Raw genomic sequence first — 21,041 nt, 5'->3', positions numbered from 1 at the left:
TAGGGTGCTCTACAGTGGGAGAGTTGTGCAAGGGTGCCATTCCAGGGGAGAAAATGTAATAAGGAAACTCTACAGTACTCTTCCAGGAAAGAAATCATGATGAAGTACATTGCTGGGCATGGTTTACTCATGTAGGTGGTGCGCCATTTTAACCTGATTAATAAGCTAAGTGAATGAGTGCTTCAGTGAGGATTTCACAGAGGACAACATGTCTTCAGACACCTATCTTTTAAATGAGCAACAGTTCAACGAGGAGGACTTCATCACCATTGAGGAAGCTGGCGATGACACGGAAGACGCGAGCCCTGAGCCGCATCACACCTCCTCATCCAGGCACTCCTACAGAGAGAAAAGAAGGAGGCGAAGCTCAAGTGTGTCTTCTGATCGCGAACGGACCTCCACAAGGTCCTCGAAGGACTATAAGAGCTCAGCCTCGTCTTCGTCATCAAGGTTAATTAAAGGCTCAAGATCTTCTAACTCCAGTTCTGTTTTGAGAAACTCATCTAAACCCACCAAATCCAGAACCAAACCTTCATCCTCTGCAAGTGCCAGCAAGGCCTCCTCTTCCTCTTCTTCAAAAAGATCTCCCAAATCTTATTTTTAGTTATTCCCCCTCAATGACTTGGGTTAGCCGTGTTACAGTTTGTTAAAAGCGACCCATTCTGTGTCAGCTGTTAATAGTGTTTGTTTTCTCTCACCTCTATATATTTACTTTTGTGTTCTGATTTTGGTCTTCAATGATCTTGATTTGTTATTTGTCTCAGGTTTAAAGATCTAGCTAATTTTCTAAAACATTAGTCATATATGTATATGTGTATATATATATATATATATATATGTGTATGTATGTATATATATATATATATATATATATATAAAAGTTTGCTACTTTTCTGTTTGTTTTCTATTTAGCCGGGATGCTGCTAAATGGGCATCGCAGTATGTATATACATACAGTTACGAAGTGTTGTAGGGTAGGTTGCCTTCACCCCATTTGGGGGGGTGAAGTGCATTCACGTCAGTTTAGTTATGTTTTTTTGTGTTTGGTTCTCCTTATACCTATTTTTTTCCCTTTTTTCTTTTGTTGTGTTTCTTGTTGTTGCGTCTCTGTCCACCCCCCTCCTCCCCACCCCACCCTGCCCCACAGGTCCAGTTACAGCTGCTTCCTCACTTCGGTGAAAGGTAATTGCACCAATGAGCTCTCTCTCTAGGAAACATACGAATCTGATCAGCTGGAATGTGAACGGTCTGAACAATCCCGTTAAAAGAAAGCGTGTACATGACCTTCTTCAACACCTGGAAACAGGCATTGCCTTTTTGCAAGAGACACATCTTCGTACATTAGACCACTTTAGGATCAGGAAGGGGTGGGTGGGGCAGATGTTCCACTCTAACTTTCATTCTAAAAGCAGAGGTACTGCAATCCTCATCCATAAAGATGTTCCTTTTTCTGTATCCAGCGTCACTTCGGACCCTAATGGTCGCTATGTGATGGTCTTTGGCACCCTGTATAATACAGCCCTTGCACTGGTTAACATCTATGCCCCTAACTGGGATGATGTTAATTTTTCCAATAACCTCTTTAGTTCTATACCAAATTTAGACACACACCATCTAATCCTTGGCGGTGATTTTAATTTAGTTCTAGACCCTGTCCGTGATCGTTCCTCCAATAAACCATATCCTGCCTCTAAATCATCTAAGGTAGTTAAATCATTCCTTGAGACCTATAATTATGTGGACCCTTGGCGTTTCAAATTCCCTAACTCCAGATCCTACTCTTTCTTTTCTTCTGTACATAATTCATTTTCATGGATTGATCATTTCTTTATTGATGCTTTTTTACTGGGTTCTGTTAGAGCTTGTGATTACCATGGTATTGTTGTTTCGGACCACTCACCACTCAAACTTGAGCTCGCTTTACAGGAAAGACCCCCATATAGGTCGTGGCGCTTTAATCCTCTTCTCCTCTCCAACCCCGAGTTTGTCACCTATGTCTCAAACCAAATTGACACATTTCTTTTGACTAATCCTGTGGCTGATACCTCTTCATCTATCCGCTGGGAAGCTCTGAAGGCTTTTCTGCGGGGACAAATAATTTCTTATACATCCCATGTAAATAAGCTTCGCAAAAGTCGAATCTCTGACCTCACTTCCTCCATTCTCCGTCTAGATCAGCAATATGCAGTAAACCCTACTCCTGAACTCCTTAAAGATAGGATCGCTTTACAAACAGAGTTTGACCTCTTAACAACTCAGCGTGCGGAGGAGTCACTACTTAAGTCCCGCCATAAATTTTATGAAGACGGGGATAGACCCACTAGACTTTTAGCCCATCAGCTTCGTCAAAATGCTGCCTCTCGCACCATTCCTTCTATAAAAACTGTCTCCGGCTCTATCACTTCTGATCACAAGCTCATCAACGATGAGTTCAAAACATTTTACTCGAGTCTCTACGCTTCTGAATCTCAGCTTAACCCAGACCAGTTTGTTGATTTTTTCAATAATTTGAATATTCCCAAAGTAAGCCCTGAGGATGTTTTGTTCCTTGAAGAAACTATCACCCCCGAATTTATAAAAAAAATCTATTGCTTCTATGCAAAGCGGGAAGGCTGCAGGGCCGGACGGCTTTCCAGCCGACTTTTATAAAATATTTTCAGACAAATTAGTACCCCTTTTGCATGCGATGTATACCGAATCCTTTCAAACAAAAACTCTTCCTCCGACTTTATATCACGCCACCATTTCGCTCCTTTTGAAAAAGGACAAGGATCCCCAGTGCTGCTCTTCTTTTCGACCTATAAGCCTCCTTAATCAGGATTTTAAGATTCTAGCTAAAGCCCTAGGTCTCCGTTTGGAGAAGATTCTTGCCTCCATCATTTCTAATGATCAAACTGGTTTTATCCGCGGTAGACAGTCATTCTGTAATGTACGACGACTGCTCAATATCTTGCATACTCCTTCCCAACATTTAGGTGCTGAGGCTGTAATTTCGTTAGATGCGGAAAAGGCTTTTGATCGTGTCGAATGGGATTATCTTTTCTTTGCTTTAGAGAAGTTTGGTTTCGGTCAAAATTTCATTTCTTGGATCAGGCTTTTATATGCATCACCCATGGCTTCTGTACTTACTAATTATCAAGTGTCTGACCATTTCCATCTAGGTAGAGGCACAAGACAGGGGTGTCCTTTAAGTCCTCTCCTGTTTTCGATTGCTATTGAGCCTCTCGCCATAGCTTTGAGACAAGATGATAGGATAGAGGGAATCACTCGGGGCGGTCAGACACATAAGGTCTCCCTCTATGCGGATGACCTCCTTCTTTTTCTCTCCGACCCTGATACCACTCTCCCTCATGTCTTATCTCTGCTCAGTTTTTTCGGGGCCATCTCAGGGTACAAACTCAATCTGAATAAGAGCGAATATTTTCCCATAACACCCTCCCCCCTTCGGCAAATTGATATACCGTTTAAGATTGTAAAGGACTCATTTAAATATCTTGGTGTGACTATCACTCGGACATACTCAAAACTATTTCAGGCTAATTTTGCTCCTCTTCTTGAGCGCTGTAAAGCCGACTTTGCACGATGGGCGGCCCTTCCTCTTTCTCTAATTGGCAAACTTAATTCAGTGAAGATGAACATTCTCCCTAAATTTCTTTATTTTTTTCAATGTCTTCCCATTTTTATTACTTGCTCATTCTTTAAAACTTTACAACGACTAATTTCTGACTTTATCTGGGCGGGTAAACATGCACGCATACGTAAAGAGTTCCTTGAGAGACCCAAGCGGCTTGGGGGCCTTTCTGCCCCTAATTTTCAACTATACTACTGGGCGTCGAACTTGACCAACATGTCTTTCTGGCTTTTACCTTCTGACAGTGCAAACTGTCCAGCATGGGTTAATATTGAGGCCTCCCTTTGTCATCCGTACTCCCTCTCTGCTCTCTTAGGTGCATCGCTTCCACTTCCAGTTTCAATCCCCAAACATAATGTTGTTGTGTGGCATTCTTTGAGAATTTTGAAACAATTTAAAGTTTCCTTTGGCCTGCAGAGCATCTCTCTTTTCTCCCCGCTCTCTTACAACCCCTTATTCCCCCCTTCTAGCCATTCCTCTGCTTTTAAAATCTGGCATGATAAGGGCATCCAAAAACTGGAGCACTTGTACATAGATGGTGTCTTCGGCAGTTTCACACAACTTAAAGAAAAATTTGTTCTCCCACGTTCTCCTTTTTTTCAGTACTTGCAGGTGATGGACTTTATTAGGAAGAAGTTCCCAGATTTTCCCTCTCTCCCGCCTAAAACTCATCTGGATCATATTATTAACATGCTTTTACACTCTCAAAGGGGGAGGCTGGCCAGGGTTTATGAATACATAATTTCAATTAACTTGCCCTCTCTAACTATTATAAAACAGCACTGGGAGGAGGAGCTTGGCTTTGACATCTCGGATGACATTTGGGATGCAGCCTTGGATCGTGTACACTCTTCTTCCATATGTGCACGTCACAGTCTTATCCAGTTCAAGGTATTGCACCGCTTACATTATTGTAAGACTGCCCTGACAAAAATTTACCCAGACATTGACCCCCTGTGTGACAGATGCAAAATTCTTCCTGCGACTTTATACCATATGTTCTGGGGTTGCCCTGAACTCGATTCTGGTCCTCTTTTTTTGATTTATTTTTTAAAATATTTAAAAAAAACTGTTACTCCCTGTCCCCTTATGGCCATTTTTGGGGTAACCTCAGGAAACATATCCTTGACCTCCTGTCAGCGCAAGGCTTTGGCATTCTCCTCCTTACTAGCGCGGCGGTTGATTTTGCTAAATTGGAAAAATTCTGCCCCACCCACCCACACACATCTCATCAAGAATATCATGTGTAATCTCAAATTAGAAAAGATCAGGTATACTGTTAATGGTGCTCTTCAGAACTTCCATGGGACGTGGGATGGCTTTGTTGAATTTGTGAAGCAGTTAGATGGACTACAGTTGGAGTGATAGGCTTTCAGCGGACCCACTGTAGCTATGCCCTAGCTGAGGACGAGTGATTGAATGCACAACTGGACCCCCCCACCCCCAGTCCTTCCCCTCCTGTCTTTGTTGTCCCTTCCTGTGTGTTTGTATTTGTGTCTTTTTTGTTGTTGTTGTTTGTTTGTTTGTGTTTGTTTGTTTTACTTTTATTTCATTTTCCTTTTTTTTCTTATTTCTTTCTTATGGTTATTTTATTTAACTTGCATTGTTTTGGTATGATTTGATTCTGTATGATCTTGGCATAGTTTTTACTTAGATATCTACAGATTTGTTTATTTTACTTATTTATTTGAAGTGTTGAAGTGAATCCCTTGTGCCCTGACATTCGCTGTTGAAATGCATCCAAGGAAAACTCAATAAAAAGAATTTTGAAAGAAAGGTTCTAACACCAAGAAAAAAAAAAAAAAAAAAAAAAAAAGATCTCCCAAATCTTCTTCTTCTTCAGCTAGTCAGAAAACACAACAGAGCAGTACAAGACCTCCAGCCAAATCATCCAAAAACACATCCTCTAATAGGACCGGCTCTTCCTCCCCTGCACATCAAAGGGAAAAGGTTAAATCTCAAGCCTCAAAAGAGACTCATTCAGAGCAGCTTGGAGAGGAAGCACAAGACGCAGAGAGTGCAGTGGCACAGTCTGACCACAGAGTGTCAGCAGAGAGCCCTGCTGCAAAAACTGTTGAGTCAGAGACAAAAATAGAAGCAGCAAGAGAGATGCATCCACCTCAACAGGGACGTGGATTAGAGTCGAGCCAGGCCCAACGTCTGGACAGTGATTTTAATGTTAAAACACTAAAAGACCAGAAAAAAGAAGATGGTGGACAAGAAGGAAGCTCTGAAACCCAGCTGACTGAGCCTGAGGGAGGCCACGTCTTGGACATTGTCCAAGATGAAGGCAAACCCCGCCCAGAAGAGTACAGTGAAACAGGAATAGAAGGTTCTCTTCAGGTACTAGAAAGTTTTCCCAAGGACCAAGCAGCTACAGGTGAAGAAGACCTGGTCCAAATGGACAGTTGCACAGTACAGCAGCTGTTCAAGGAAGATGAAGATCCAGTAGTGGATACATCTGAAGATACAACTGAAATTAAGGACGGCAAACAAGCTCAAACAGGTAGAGGAGATGAGAAGAAGACAAAACAAAAAGAGGAGGAAGTCGTTTTGCTCACTTGGAGGGGGCAATTTCTTAGCCCCTGGAAGTGCAGAAAACATATCCCCATATGACTTTTATGTGGTGAAAAATACGCTGGTCACCCAGAACATGATAAGTTCATGCTGAGTTCAGATATGAGGTCCTTATTCAGCCAAGAAAGCAGAAGCTGAAAAATTATTGCATCAGTCATTTTATCTCTGCTATATAATTTTCACTGTGTCATTTTAACTGCGTGAACTCCTAGATTACTTACAAAAGTCAGTAAATGTATCCATTTGCATGTTTTAATAAATCTCCCGAATTAAGGTTCTTCTTTAGTTTTGTGTTGTGCTAGTGTCCTTGTCACTACTGGTAGCATGAGGCGGTACCTGCAGCCCAATCAGGTTGCACAGGTAGTCCAGCTCCTCCAGGATGGCACATCCATACGTGCGGTCACAAGAAGGTTTGCTGTGTCTCCCAGCACAGTCTCAAGAGCATGGAGGAGGTACCAGGAGACCGGTTGTTACACGAGGAGAGCTGGACAGGGCCGTAGAAGGGCATCAACCCAGCAGCAGGACCGAAATTTGCTACTTAGTGCGAGGAGGAACAGGAGGACCACTGCCAGAGCCCTACAAAATTACCTCCAGCAGGCTACTGGCTTGCATATTTCTGACCAAACTGTCAGAAACAGACTCCATGAGGGTGGCATGAGGGCCCGACGTCCTCTAATGGGACCTGTGCTCACAGCCCAGTACCATGCAGCTCTATTAGCCTTCGCCAGAGAACACCAGAATTGGCAGGTCCGCCATTGGCGCCCAGTTCTCTTCACAGAAGAGAGGAGGTTCACACTGAGCACATGTGACAGACGTGAAAGAGTCTGGAGATGCCGTGGTGAATGTTATGCTGCCTGTAATATCATCCAGCATGACCGGTTTGGCGGTGGGTCGGTGATGGTCTGGGGAGGCATTTCTTTGGAGGGCCGCACAGACCTCCATGTCATAGCCAATGGTACCCTGAGTGCTGTTAGGTACCGGGATGAAATCCTCCAAGCAATTGTTAGACCTTATGGTGGTGCAGTGGGCCCTGGGTTCCTCCTGGTGCAGGACAATGCATGGCCTCATGTGGCCAGAGTGTGTAGGCAGTTCCTGGATGACGGAGCATCAGACGCCGCCCAGTACCGCCACAGACTGTCCAGGAGCTCACTGATGCCCTGATCCAGGTCTGGGAGGAGATCCTTCAGGAAACCATCTGCATTTTTTGGAGCAGTGTATATATGATGTTTATGGATTTATATTGCTGTTGAATTTATGTGTGTGTTGCATTTCCTGCTGTAGATGTTGTTGTGCTCATTCCAACCATAGCAACAGTTTATTATTTTAAGAATCAGCCTCGTGTTCAATTTATGTGATCAAATCTGTCAGAATTTAAGGTCAAGTCAAGCTCGCTTCAAATCCTCTTAATGTAAAACACAGTTAAGGTGTTTCAACATCCTCTTTTTCTCTTGTGAAGCTATCAATCAACAATCAGCCTGGTTTGTCATTGCGACAGTAATTATTCTGCAAGTTTGAAATCAGAAGAGAAGTTAAGAAATGTCTTGTTCTCCTTTTACTCCTTAAACTGCTTCTTCAGACATAATAAAGCCAACAATCCAAATTCCATCCATCCATTTTCCTCCGCTTATCCGCAGTCGGATCGTGGTGGGGGCAGGCTAAGCAAGTTAGCCACGAGGTCTCCTTCCAGTTGGACGTGCCTGGAAAACTTCCACAAGTTGCAAATTCCATTATCGATATTGTTCAACCTTTGACGACAGCAGTCCAGTTTAGCATCAACCTTTCAACATCCAGCAATGACGACGCAATTTCATCAGTCTTCTCGAGCGAGGCAGTTAGTTTTAGGCAGGTTTGAAAAAATGCTGTAAAGAAAGAGATGCTTTCAAAAATATAAATTGAGACTTCATCTTTAAGTTTCTGATAATACTTTTTATGGTTATGGTGTTAACGTGTGTTTCTGTGTGTCATCACTTCCCTGTTTTGTGACTGATGACAAGATAAGTAACAATATATAAGATCTGTTTTTTCTCCTGTCCGACGTACAGCTGTGGGCTCTACAAACTCTTCTTTCCTATCATCGTTATCATCATCATCAGGAACATGAAGATGCTGAACATATCCAGTTATATAAAGCATTCTGTAGCCCTGGAGAATTAGTGAGGTCCTGCTTTGGCGCCTCTAACGTTCTGCTCTTTCTAAATTTGTTTGCAGATGACACACCGTCACACCGTCACACATCGTGTCCCAGTGGCTGGACTGGTTACAGTGGTCGCTGTTTCCTCTATGTCCCAACAGCGATGACTTGGGCTGATGCTGAGGTAATCAGGATGGTTTGGATTCAAGTGCTCCAACATTATATCCATGTTGCTGTCACTGCAGCCCGTTCTCACTCCCAAGTTTGCCATTTCATTTACACAAACGTATGTAGATGACATGTAACACCGCTTTCTTCATCCTCCTCCTTTCCTCAGATATACTGTCAGGCTCGATGCGGAAACCTTGCATCAGTGCACAGCTACATTGAGCACTACGTTACTCAGAACATGATACTGTTGCAGACTCATGGGTATCCACTCACATGACTTGGAGGCTCAGACGCAGAACAGGTATGTTACTGTTTTTCAGTCAATCTTTATTCATACCGTCCTTTTTCTTACATGGTCATCTTTTCTTCTAGGAGGGTACCTGTTTCTGGAGCGATGGTACACCTTTTAGGTTCTACTTCTGGGATGTGGGACAGCCAGACAATCTGGCGAATGCGCACTGTCTGTTGATGAACTTTGGAGGTGACGTTTTTCATTTTGTCTGAAGTCTGAGCAGGGTTCATTTAGGAAAAGCCGACATCAATGTATGCACTAATGTATCACCAAGAATGTACATTTACTTAAGTACTAAACTTGAGTTAAATTTTAGTGCACTTTGCTCTAGTAAGTACAATGTAGCTGCTACTTTGCTGGATAAGATTAATAATACAAAATATGCTGCTTTTATTTTTATGCACATTTAAAAATATGCAAGTGAGCGCCTTTGGTCTCATTAGATCAGGCAAATGGGTTGACTGAGAAAACATTTGATGTCTAAATAACTTTTTGACGATCAGCCCTGCCATTACAGAAAGCCATTCGTCTGTGCAAGAAAGCCGTGATGTCTCTTTGGATGACAGAGGAACGCTCTAGTCCTCGGGGCCGAAGTTGGGTGGATATGATTATCATGTAGTTGTACTTTGTTGTACTTCACCGTCGCTAAAACTGTAAAATGATGTAAGGAATGTTACCTTTTCGGATGTTTGTTTTCTTACACACAATTAAATGTGTAAACCTTGAAAAGAAGACTTTGAGTCGGAGGAATCCCACGTTCAGTTTTAGCCAACAGGAGAAAGAGATTATATCAAATTAAAAGCCCTCTAGTGTTTCCCTCTGTTTGTTTCCTTACAAGGCTTTTATTGTGAAACATTGAGAGGAATTTTACACTTCCTATCAGGTTCTCAAAATGCAGCTACTGCCCTCTTGCGGCACTTTTATGTATCCATGTTCTTCTTTTTTAAATGGGATCAAATACCTTGGTGAATAAGAAGTTTTATAACAACAAAGGACTTCAGTTGTCAAATCTTGAAGCACACAAGACGAGACAGATATTTTATACTGAACGACATTTCAGCTCTCGCAGAGAAGCAGTCGGTGTTAGCAGAGATGGAGGCTTGCTTTCTTTCAGGAATCTTCCATCAGCGCCGGAGTAATGTGGGAGGAAATCCGATTAAACCATCCTCCCCGGAGAGGAACATTTATAGGATCAATAGCCTTTAATTGATATGATGGAAGATGCTTTTGCAGTGCAGGCCGTGTTCATTTGATCCAACTTTAACCATCACATAGTGAGCTGCCACCTGCAGTGAACATGAACGCACACACGCACAATCACGTTCACCTTCTTATTTTTATCTCCCCCGCCCACAGCGTGTCCTAAAGTTATCATACTTCCAGTAACTGCACACACACACACACCCTAATTATGTAGATGACATGACAGAGGCCCAGTGGGTCGGACTATAAATAGACGAGCAGCGGAAACCCCCCATGTGTCAGCTCACAGCCTGGCCCTGTTACTGAACATGTGCGACACATCCCATCAAACCAACATGTTTGATGTGTCTCTTCGTCCAAGCTAGCTAACTGACAGTTCACCAACAGGATTCTTTAAAGATGCAGTCAATTTTCTAATTGTAATTTAATTTAATTATCTTTTGGAGCCTCTCCTTCCTCCTGACACGAACAATCCGTTTTGCCACTTAAAGGTCAGTCCTTAGCCACGATTGGCTGACAGTATTTGGAGTGACCGCGCAGCCCCTCCCCCACGTAGGGGAGCGACCGCACTGTCACTCCAAAGTTGTAGCAAACATGGCTGCTCTAGGATCGGTTGTTCGGCCTTACATGTACGAGCCAGAATCGCCAGGAGGTATCGGAATGGTACGTTGAAGCCTTGACAACGACTTGACAACAAGCTAGTGCAAGAAGGCATCCTGAGGCGAATGACGATTGGTCGATGTCAGCGAAACAGGGTTCTACGTAGAAACCTGCCCAAACGGCCCATTCCGGAAAAACACAGAATTATACCGTTTTGACTTTTTCACTGTGAACAATAAACACACAAAAAATATGAAACCCATGCACGTCAATTAGATCACCGGGTTTCTTTAGTTGTTTTAAAAATGTACCTTTGAGTATCACGAAAAGTGCAGTAGAAATAAAATATAAGACATGGCCCCTTTAACCACATGTTTGAGAGCTGCATGGTTGAGTTTGCCGCGGCCTGGCCTTAATTTAATTCACCAAACCATCGGTGTCAGATCTTTAAACCAATATCACGCGAGGGGAAGTGATGTGCACTATTTCCAGAGACTGTAACAGTCATCATTTTGGTAATCGTTTAACACACAGGACATATTTTCATATATAATACCCTTCAAATGAAGTATCCTCTTGTCTCGTTGTCTTCTCGCTGCACAAATATCTGCATCAACAAGCACATTTCCCCCGACACACTCCTGCCCTTTGTCTGTGTGTGTGTGTGTGTGTGTGTGTGTGTGTGTGTGTGTGTGCCCCATGTGTGTTGGTTTAAGTTGGCAGAGTTTGGATTGTTGATTGTGTGCAGGCATGTGTGCACTGAAAATAAAGGCCACTGTGTGTGTGTTGCTGGCCCTTTAAGCCAGTTGTGATTGAAAGGACGGTGTGTGTGTGTGTGTGTGTGCATGAGTCAGCCGGTGCACCATGCTTGATCTGTCTGCCTGTGTGTGTGAAAGAGAGAGAGGGAGAGTAGGGGGGGTCGAGCGAGACAGCTGAGAGCTCTGACAGTCCCTATTCGTCCTCAGTGTCTCTCGTCCACTTTTCTCTCTCTCTGTCTGGCTTTTCCCACTTTTCTCATTTTAAGGATATTCTCTGGATGAACTGACGCCCATATATGGACGTCGCTGTGTCTGTCTGTGGGATTTGACATACCTCGGCTGTTGTGTGTGTTTATGTGTGTGTCTGTGAGCCATGCTGCGTGTGTTTATCTTGTGTGCGGAGCGCCTGCAAACGCCGGACGACGACGTCAGCGATTCCTACTGCACCGTCACCTATGAAGGTAGGGATGGTGTGTGTGTGTGTGTGTGTGTGTGTGTGTGAGTGAAACAGAGGGACGACAGGAGAAAATAAAAGAGATAAAACAGTAAAAAGATGAAAGATCACACGCAAAGACAAACTGAACCATCCTCCTGCTCTCTCTGACAGCTGAGGTTATTATTGGAAAGCTTCCGCCAGCCTTGTCTCATGGCTTCCAGTCTGTTTGGGGTGGGGCAGAGAGAGAGAGAGAGGGAGGGAGAGAGAGAGGATACGAGTGATGCTAGTTTTATCATCATTATTATAATTTTATTATTATTAATCTTCTTTAAATCTGCCTTCCTGTGCATGAAAATAAACTCTGCATCCAGTTCCAGTAACATGACACACTTCCTCTGCCAGCATCATGGGCTAACTTTAAAATCATATCAAATTAGTCGTACTATTTATACTCAAATTAAGCAAAAGAAATATTAACACACTTCAAGCTGGCAGACACAGTTGGGTTTTCTAACACAGCAAGTGTGTCATGAACTCATGACATCTTTCTGCAGCATAAAAGTTTCCCTGTGTGATCGGGGGCAGCGCCTGCAGTGTGTCTCCACGCACACACGCACAAACACTACTATGCTTGTAATTCCAGTCAGGTTGAAATAAATCATTAATGTAAGTTTATAAAGCTGATCGTTCTTCATAAATGATATCAGTGTTATCACACTCAGGTCACCATTTATAGTTCTGATGAATAAGATGATTCATAAGTTGAAACATAATGGACAAAGAAGTCGTCCTCCCGCTGAGTCCATTATTTTCTATATCAGGATAAGTCAAAGTGTTTTATTGTGTGTTTATGTTTCGGCAACATGCGAACTGTTAAAATCATTACTCAAGTCTGGCTGGTTGTCAGTTTTTACCTCCTAACCAGCAGCTCATGAATGTTTGCCAGACTTGTGTTTGCCAGAGTTATGGGGCTGAATTTCACCCTCAGTCCTATCATGCTATTATGGGGAGCTAATGCCATCATGGTAGGAAAATAAATGCAATTTCCTCTGTGCCTTTGGAGGACGCTATCCGCTTCTCCAATCTTTAAAACCTCCGCCAGACAGCGTAAAATGCGTCATCTGGCAGAGGCCAGGGAGCTCGCTAAACTACACTTCCTCAATCTAGGATGACTGCCTCCGATGTCATGACTCATTCAAAATTGCCAGTTTGAAATGTAGACTGCCGACCTGAAGATTTTTTAGACGATCCACCGGTATATTCTCGTCGTATTTCGGATTCTGTTTCGTTCCTTTCAGAGGGCGGGGTGCAAAGCATGCTGGGTGTTGTAGGAATGTAGAATGGGCGAACCACGAGCTCTTTGTACAACTTTCTCCACAGCTATGGCGCCAATTTCAAATATTATTGCTTCTATTTATTACAGAGAACACCAGCTTTGACTGACAGTGGCTTTTTCCAGGGGCGAACTGCTCCTTTAAGGCAACATGCACATATGTTTTATTTCAATAACTGCACAGCTCATTAAGGTTAACCATTATTTACATGAATAAAACTATGGATATGAACGTTTCTTTGATTTGGAAAAGACGTATGAAATACGAACCCCGTGCTTAGGCCCAGCAGGGTCCTTTATTGCACATCACTGCCTCTCTTTCCTGCCATGTTTCTTTTTACTCTTTATTGTCTAACACTGACTAACACAAGGTATAACATGAAGAGAACACAGAAAGAGAATTCCAGTCTGAAAAGACAAGAATTGGTGATACATATCGTGATAGAATCCCAGAACAGCTGAACATAATCTGCAGGTTTTGTCCGCCTCTCCTCGCTGGCTGATGTCTGATATTGAATCAGTTTCGAGTCGCCTGCTGAGAGCTGAGCCTCTGCTGTGTCTGCTCCTGAAAACTGCTGCATCATTCCTTTCACTCAGTGTTCAGTACATCTAAAGGCTGTAGAAGAAGACATGGATTTTAGTCCTTAAATGTAGATTTAAATATCAATCTTTAAAATGCAGTCTCTCAAACTGCTGGATTCCTGTAATTCAAACCAGCTGTTTCTCCCAGCACCAAGCTTTTAATGTCAGCCAGTTAATGTGAATTCATTGGTATTTTTAAAGCAGTGTCCCCTTTATCAACGATTATATTGAGGGTTTTATTGAAGGTGCATCCAGTATTCAGCCCAAAAGCACTTCAAACTTCCATTTGCAGTCAGCGTTAGACACTTATAAGCCACCTGAGCACTCAGGTTATTATAATTATTTCTGCGACATTTTACAGGGAAATAAAGTGTTAACTTTAGACTTTAATTAAAAAAAATACTACCGAAACAAAAAAGGTTTTTCCCCATTCTGTGATAAAAAAATTAGAGATGCACGATATTGGATTTTTCGCCAATACGCCGATATTTTCCGACCGATATATTTACCGATATATTAGGCACGTTTTTTTTTTTCACCTAATTGCAGAGAACATCAAGTCTCCCCTGTAGTGGAATTGATTTCATGCCGACTCTTATTGTAGTGGACAAAAACTGCCATACCGCAGACACCGTGCACCCTTCTTCGTGCTCGACAGGAGAGGCGTGGTGCAGGCAGCATGTCGAGTTAATGTCGTAGTATTACGTCAAGCTTTTTTAGGGAATCATAGAACATTTAGGCAAATTAAAGCGTTGTTTCATCGGCGGAAATTATCGGCAGAAAAATGACATATCGACTGATGTCATGATCTGCAGATACCGACAACGTGCCGATAATATCGCGCATTCCGAATAAAAACGTTGAACCCTGCAGCTCGAGCGTTGTGTCACTGCAGCCGGCTAAGAGTTTAGGACACAGTAAACATGTTTACAAAAGAGCTCCACATGATCTGCATGAAGTATGTTTAGTCATGCTGGAAACACGTACAGCTGGCTGCTTTAATGAGGTCAATATACAGTCCATATACAGCAGAGATGATCGGTTAGAAAGCCTGAAGCTCAGATGAGACTGAGACTAAATCTTTGCAATGTTTTTCTTTGCATCAAACTGTTTGCAAACCCAGTGACCTTTCTTTTCATACTGCACTCAACATCACAAGATATTCTCAGTACATGCGAGGCCGTCATGCACAACATATTAGGACTTCTCTTTTCATGGAAAGGAACAACCATGAAAAGCAGATTTTAACGAAGACATATAATCGGTGAATATAACTTCCATTACATTTCTGAACAAATACAAAGTACATCTGAGAATAACTGTGAAAAATAATCTTTATGTTTAATCTCAAAATGTGATGGTGATATGGAAATGTGGCTCCAAGAAGAGGAAAGGCTTTTACCAGATAGAAATGTCATTGAAACAAAGTCCAGAAAATACTTCCTCTAAAGTCTTTTGTTTCTCCTAAAACGATTTGCTAAATAAAAGGGTGTTTAGTTTGCTAATGTCAGAGTAAATTGACAAATGTTTGGTGTGCCAGATTGTGAAAAAATGATCTTGGCTTGTTGGATTGTTTGACCACTTAAGGTCCAGAAAATGGCTGCAAAATCTCTGAGCCAAAAACGTATTAAGAGTTTTTTGATGAATTTTTAATATTTACAACTTTATTGTTAAAATTTGAAGGACAAACATTCACACGAGATTTTTTAAAACTGATGACCCAAATTTGTTACTGTTAAAGTTTTATGTACAATCTGATATCCATACTTAAGAGGTGGCCATACCATACTGGAAAAGTAAGGAAGATTGAGTGTGTGTCCTGATTTCTGTCTGCAGGTGGCGCTCTTTTACTGTCACCATGTCGTTCAGGCATCTGTACTGTATGTGTGACCTTACTGCCCATTCCCCGTTTGCTCCTGATTTTGACTCTTGCATTTTGTATTCCTGTGTTTTTAAATTAGAAAACTAAGAGATGATTCATGACAGATCTTAAAAAGCCTCTGAATGTCTCTGGATTCTTTAAGGGTAGTATTTGATGTTGTTGTTTTAAAGTGTAGATCCAATACTCCAAAGAAAACGTTTGGAATTCTTGCCTTAACTTGATCTTGAAAGACACATCAGGCCTTAAGGTTTACCTTGTCACAAAACACAGCCATTCAGAGTCCCTGAATTTCCTTGAAAGTCATGTGTGCAAGATCAGTTTGGGATTCTGCATCGCGTGGCTAAAAAGTGCTTCTTTTTAAGTTTGGGCTCCAATTAAAGATGGATTTTCTTGTAATTAAGAATTCCTTTTTAGCGTATAGAGATAACATTGCAGGTTTTATTGTTTTTTAATGTAGTTTGATGTGTTTTTTGCCCAATAAGAGAGTTGTTTAAGGTCCAGCTTGTATTATGGGCACTGGGTTTGAGAGACTTGGACCGTTCACTGAAAACACCAGCTTGAATAAATCCAATAAAATCCAAAACAGAGATTGACTTTATGAGATAAAGGGATTACAGGACATTCAGAGGGGGAGGGCGGTGGAGATCGTTCAGGCAAACCCAGAGGCAAAGATGTGGGCAAAGATAGGGAAACAACCAGGAGACAAGAGAGGAAAGGAGAACAGGAAATGTTGAGATTTCCTCTGGATGTGAGGTGTGTGGGTTTTCCCAACATGCTCGCTTGTTACCCTCTTTCCCTACCAGTGTCTCAGAGAGAGTCAGGAAGAAAGAAGGAACGTTTGTTTGGGAGAAAAGGAGCTTTTGTTCTGATGCTGCGAGACAAAGCAGGGAACAATCTTTGGATAATTTGTCGTTCATCTTGATTTTGTGATTGTGGGACTCTGATTTTATCAGTCTTACTTTCCAAGCAGTGGATATCTTTTTTGGAACAAATTTTTGTTCCACTAAGGGCTTTTCTTTGGCACTTTTACTTTCTTACTCCCATTTTGCCATCCTTTTTAGCTTTAGTGGTTGGGTACACTGGTTTTTCTAAGTATCAAAGCTCCCTGGGCCATGTAACAACCCTTGCCTTCACCCCTGGATCCCTCTCACCTGGGGAACTGAATCACCTCCCAGTCAGACCTGATTCCATCCTCTCCGAGCTTGGCCTTTGGGCATCGTTGGTTTCAGGACTCAGCTGGACTCTGCTGAGGTTTCAGCCATGTTGCGTTGCATTCTTCAGCAAGCCTACAACCTGAGACACTCTAACCCCCAGGCTAGTGTCAGCTTCAGAGGTAAGAGGATCATGAGAGACTCAGGGGATTGGTATCAAGATAATCGACTGCAGTACTTTCTAGTAAACTTGACAGGGATTGTTGTACACCCTAAAGCATGGTAAATGGTAAATGGACTGTACTTATATAGTGCTTTTCTAGTCTTTGCGACCAAAGTTGCTTTTACACTACATGTCACATTAACCCATTCACACACACATTCATACACTGATGGCAGAGGCGGCTACGTAAAGTGCCCAACTGTCAAACAGTTATCACATTCATACCCGCCACCGGGAGCAATTTGGGGTTCAGTGTCTTGCCCAAGGACACTTGGACATGTAGCCTGAGGGAGCTGGGGATCGAACCTCCGACCTTCCGATTGAAAGACGAATGACTCTACCACTGAGCCACAGCCGCCAAAAAACCATGGTGATCCCTGTTGTATTACATGTTTGATGACACTTGTCCTGTATGCAAAGTGACATTTGTAGTGTAAAGCCCTTTCCCGCTAACACCCGGCTTTTTTGCTCAGTGGGAAAGGTTACAATCGTCAAATGACTCTGCAGTAGACCCGGGTAATTATCGCCTCGCCTCCAATCGGCACTGATGGGAACACAAAACCCATGTTGCCATGCTAATCTCCGTCCCCTCTCCGGCGCGATGCTATGCTCTGTCTGTAACTTCTGCGACTCCGTGTCATCTCAGCTATAAATTCCGCCCGGCTCCGTCCGAGCAGCGCTCGAACATCGTTCCAGATTTGTCACCGGCGAGTTCGATAAACAGTCACAGTTCGATGTGACGTCAGATGGTGATGCAGCAGAAAAGAGACTGAAAGGAGTATACTTCACTGGCAATGGGAAAAGAGACAATCGGCAACTATCAGCGGGTCTTCCCGGGTCTAAAAAACCTTTGTGCGTTACTTTCGGTTGGAAAAGGGTATAACACGCATAACATGTACATTGTTTGGCTTGACCTGTTGATACTTGTAATGTAACACATGTTCATTAGTTGACTTACGTAACTCAGGTACCTATTTCAATCCAACCATCTTTTTTCCAAACTTAACCAAGTAGTGTTGAGTCTTAATCTTACCAAACTGTAACCATTCTACAAAAATGGACCATGTGTTTGTCTGGTGCAAATGTGTAGGTATGAGGACCTGCCGTAGGCCATGAGTAAGGGCGCCAAATAAGGGAATTCTTCTGTTGGTCCTGTTAGAGGGTAGAGACAATCAATCAATCAATACAGCGACAAACCACAACAAAAGTTTAGTGCCTTAGAAAAGTAGCAGTTCTAGACTGTACTCTTTGTTTTATTATTTAGAGACCCAACATTAATCCACCACGAGCAAGCACTTGGCAAAATTGTCAGCAGTTGCAAGGACAACTTCCTTTTAACAGGCAGAAACTTTGAGTAGTACCAGAGTCATTGGTGAACAGCCATCTGCCGTAGGACCAGACAACCTATGTGTCTGTATGGTTGGAGGACTTGTTGCAATCTTTCAATGTACACAAAGGACACTGCAAAAGTATAACCTGGGGTGCAAGATCCCCTTGTTAGGGATCAAAATCAGGTCTACTCTTAAGTCATGCAAGGAGTCAGAGTCAGGTCTGCAGTCGTCCAAAGTAAGAGTCAAGTCTTTTTTATATGAGGCTTTTCCTTTGGAAAACAAGGCCTTTTTCCTGCAAGCCTAACCTCAGTACAAATCATAGGGGAGTCCAGTCAGACCTCAATCAATGACGAACACCTTAAGCCTGCAATGAGCAACTGAGCTTGTTGGAAGTCACCTCCAGGTGAACGTACCAAAAGGCACCAGGTAAAGGTGACTTGGCTACCTGCTCTGTTTTCCATCACTTTGTTGTTGTGCTTGTTACGAGTCAGTGTCCGCCTTCTTAATGAAGAGAGCTCGGCGGTTCACTTCCTGCCTTTGTCCTCACTCTGTTTCCTGATGCCATCACACACATGCTCGGACTCCTACTGGAGCAGGAGGCACGAATTAAATGGAGTGTAATATTAATCTTTTTAATCAAACAGTCTGCATGTTTGTCCAGTAGTATGACTTCTGTTAAGTGGTCGGAGATAGTAGTACTATCTGCTTTATTTATTTTTTGTAGTTAACAGGAATATAGTCCAGTGTCGAACTGTCAAGTGTGTCTGGGTTGCAACAACTTGAGGAATTCAGAGCAGACAGAGAGAGAGAGTTTCCTCCCCTCCAGAAAACAGATACCATGTCCATTTATAGAAATCACAGTTGAGTATAAAGAAAGGAAGCTGTGGGAGGAGAGAGAGAATCTGAGAACATTTTCAAACTAGTGTTGATAAAACAAATACTTTAAGACAGTTCTTAAATGAGAACCAATACAGAGGTTCGAGTTAGACTTTTTCTGTCATGGTCACAACTTTAAGTATTTTCTAGCCAATTGCAATAAACCCTGAGAACATTGTTGCACCAGATTTTAGCAGCAATAGTCTGACATTTTAGGGTTCGATTGTGGCAACAATGCTTCTACAATTTCTGTAGAATAATGCACAAATAACTTAATAAATAATAATATCTTGTCTTTTAAAATTGATTTATAGGACCATGGGGAGTTTTGACCTCCTGTGTTGCTGCTGCTCTTGAGTGCAGGTTCGAGCAGAGAACAGTAGAGATATATTGATTGATTATGTTCAGGCAGTTTACCATTTTCACGTTTGTAGCCATGTGTCCAAATGTGTTGGGAATTGAGCTTGTGTATGCTGGATTAGATGTGATAAAGTGCTGGTGTTTGTGTCCTAAAGGCCGGATATCTGTCCAAAGTGTTGATATTGGAACCAAAAGTTTTGTTTTCTGTCAAAACCAGAAATAAATCTGGCTGGCCTTCGCCTTAGTCCCTGTCCTGTGCTAATTATAGCCTGGACACACACTCAGACAGAGCTCTCTCATAATAGTTTGTCAAGACATTTGACTTGTTGATTCAAACGACAAAGCACAAAGTTCCAATAAGATTTTGCAAGTGCACTGTACTTCAACTTGACTGAAACGATCCTGCTCCGTAACGTCAGTTTCCCTGGTTGGAATCGCCCAGTTAGACAATTGTACATCATATCAATAATGTAAGCAATAGGTCTCTTGTTTCGGTACATAAAAGGTGATTAGAGATCACCATTGAAACCTTCAGGTTTACTTAATGTTGAAAGCTGAATCATATTTGATAAATTGCTTCCAAACACCAACCTTACAGCGTTCTAAATAAGCTAACGTGCTGCATAGCTGTCTTTAGCTCTTCCACACTGAGTGCTCAAGTTAATAGCAACATGTATATTTAATATTGTGGGTGCCCTGAGCGGTTTGACCACTATAGCAGCACCAAGGAGGCGCTACGTCTTCATGAGTCGACCCTGTTTTATTTAAATTCGGCGTGGGCAGGAAGGCTGCGCAATTAACATTTAATAGCAATGTGCTAACAGGGGAAGTGAATAAAAGGGCTACTAGCTTGTAAACATCTACTTTGATTATGTGCAATTTTAAATATTTTGAAAGGCTTCTTTACCAATATTTTATAAGGAAGGAAATGTGTTCAATGCATTTGTTAAACAACATGGATCCAGTCATCATCCAGTCATTGACGCACCAGATTCCTTGCTACAATCTGAGATGTGAGCGGTGATTTGGGAACCAGGCTAACATGTTTATACTTTTAGGCTTTTACTTCATCTTTACCCTCAACTTTAAATATAAACTTCAGACAATTATGAACTGGCCACACAGACACATGTACACACACACAGTACATGTCTAAACTAAGCTTTCCCGTACGTATTTCACAGCACTGTGGGTCAGAGCTCGTTCTATTCTCGGCTCATGACAGAAACTGTGCCAAGTTGAACCAACCAGGAAGTGGATGCTGTGCCACTTCCTGTCTCTGAGATGCTTGCTCAGATTTCAGCCCTTGGGAGGTTTACATAGTTCACACACATATATACACACACACACACACACACACACACACACACACACACCCTCTTGACCCCTCTGTGGAAGGGTGGAGGTGTTTTTTAAGAAACCTTCCAAGAGCGGAGGTACACTTACGTAGGTATTTGTGTGGCTGTATGTGCGTAAGAGTGGGATTGTTTGTGAGAGAGTGTGT

At 42.4% G+C, this 21,041-nt stretch overlaps 1 protein-coding gene across 1 annotated transcript in view; it reads left to right on the top strand.

The window, feature by feature from the left end:
• Nucleotides 1-11,736: 11,736 nt before the first annotated feature.
• The window catches only part of dysf (dysferlin, limb girdle muscular dystrophy 2B (autosomal recessive)), a 77,334-nt gene continuing 68,029 nt past the window's right edge, over nucleotides 11,737-21,041 (top strand). Inside the window, exon 1 of the mRNA XM_069671740.1 lies at nucleotides 11,737-11,824. Coding sequence (XP_069527841.1) covers nucleotides 11,737-11,824 — 88 coding nt within the window. The remainder of the gene's footprint in view (nucleotides 11,825-21,041) is intronic.

The sequence above is a fragment of the Semicossyphus pulcher genome, unplaced genomic scaffold (assembly GCF_022749685.1).
Source record: "Semicossyphus pulcher isolate SPU_LCO1_2020_fin unplaced genomic scaffold, fSemPul1.0.p SCAF_21, whole genome shotgun sequence".
NCBI lineage: Eukaryota > Metazoa > Chordata > Actinopteri > Labriformes > Labridae > Semicossyphus > Semicossyphus pulcher.
Note: the sequence above shows the minus strand (reverse complement) of the source record. Positions and strands in the feature narration are given on the sequence as shown.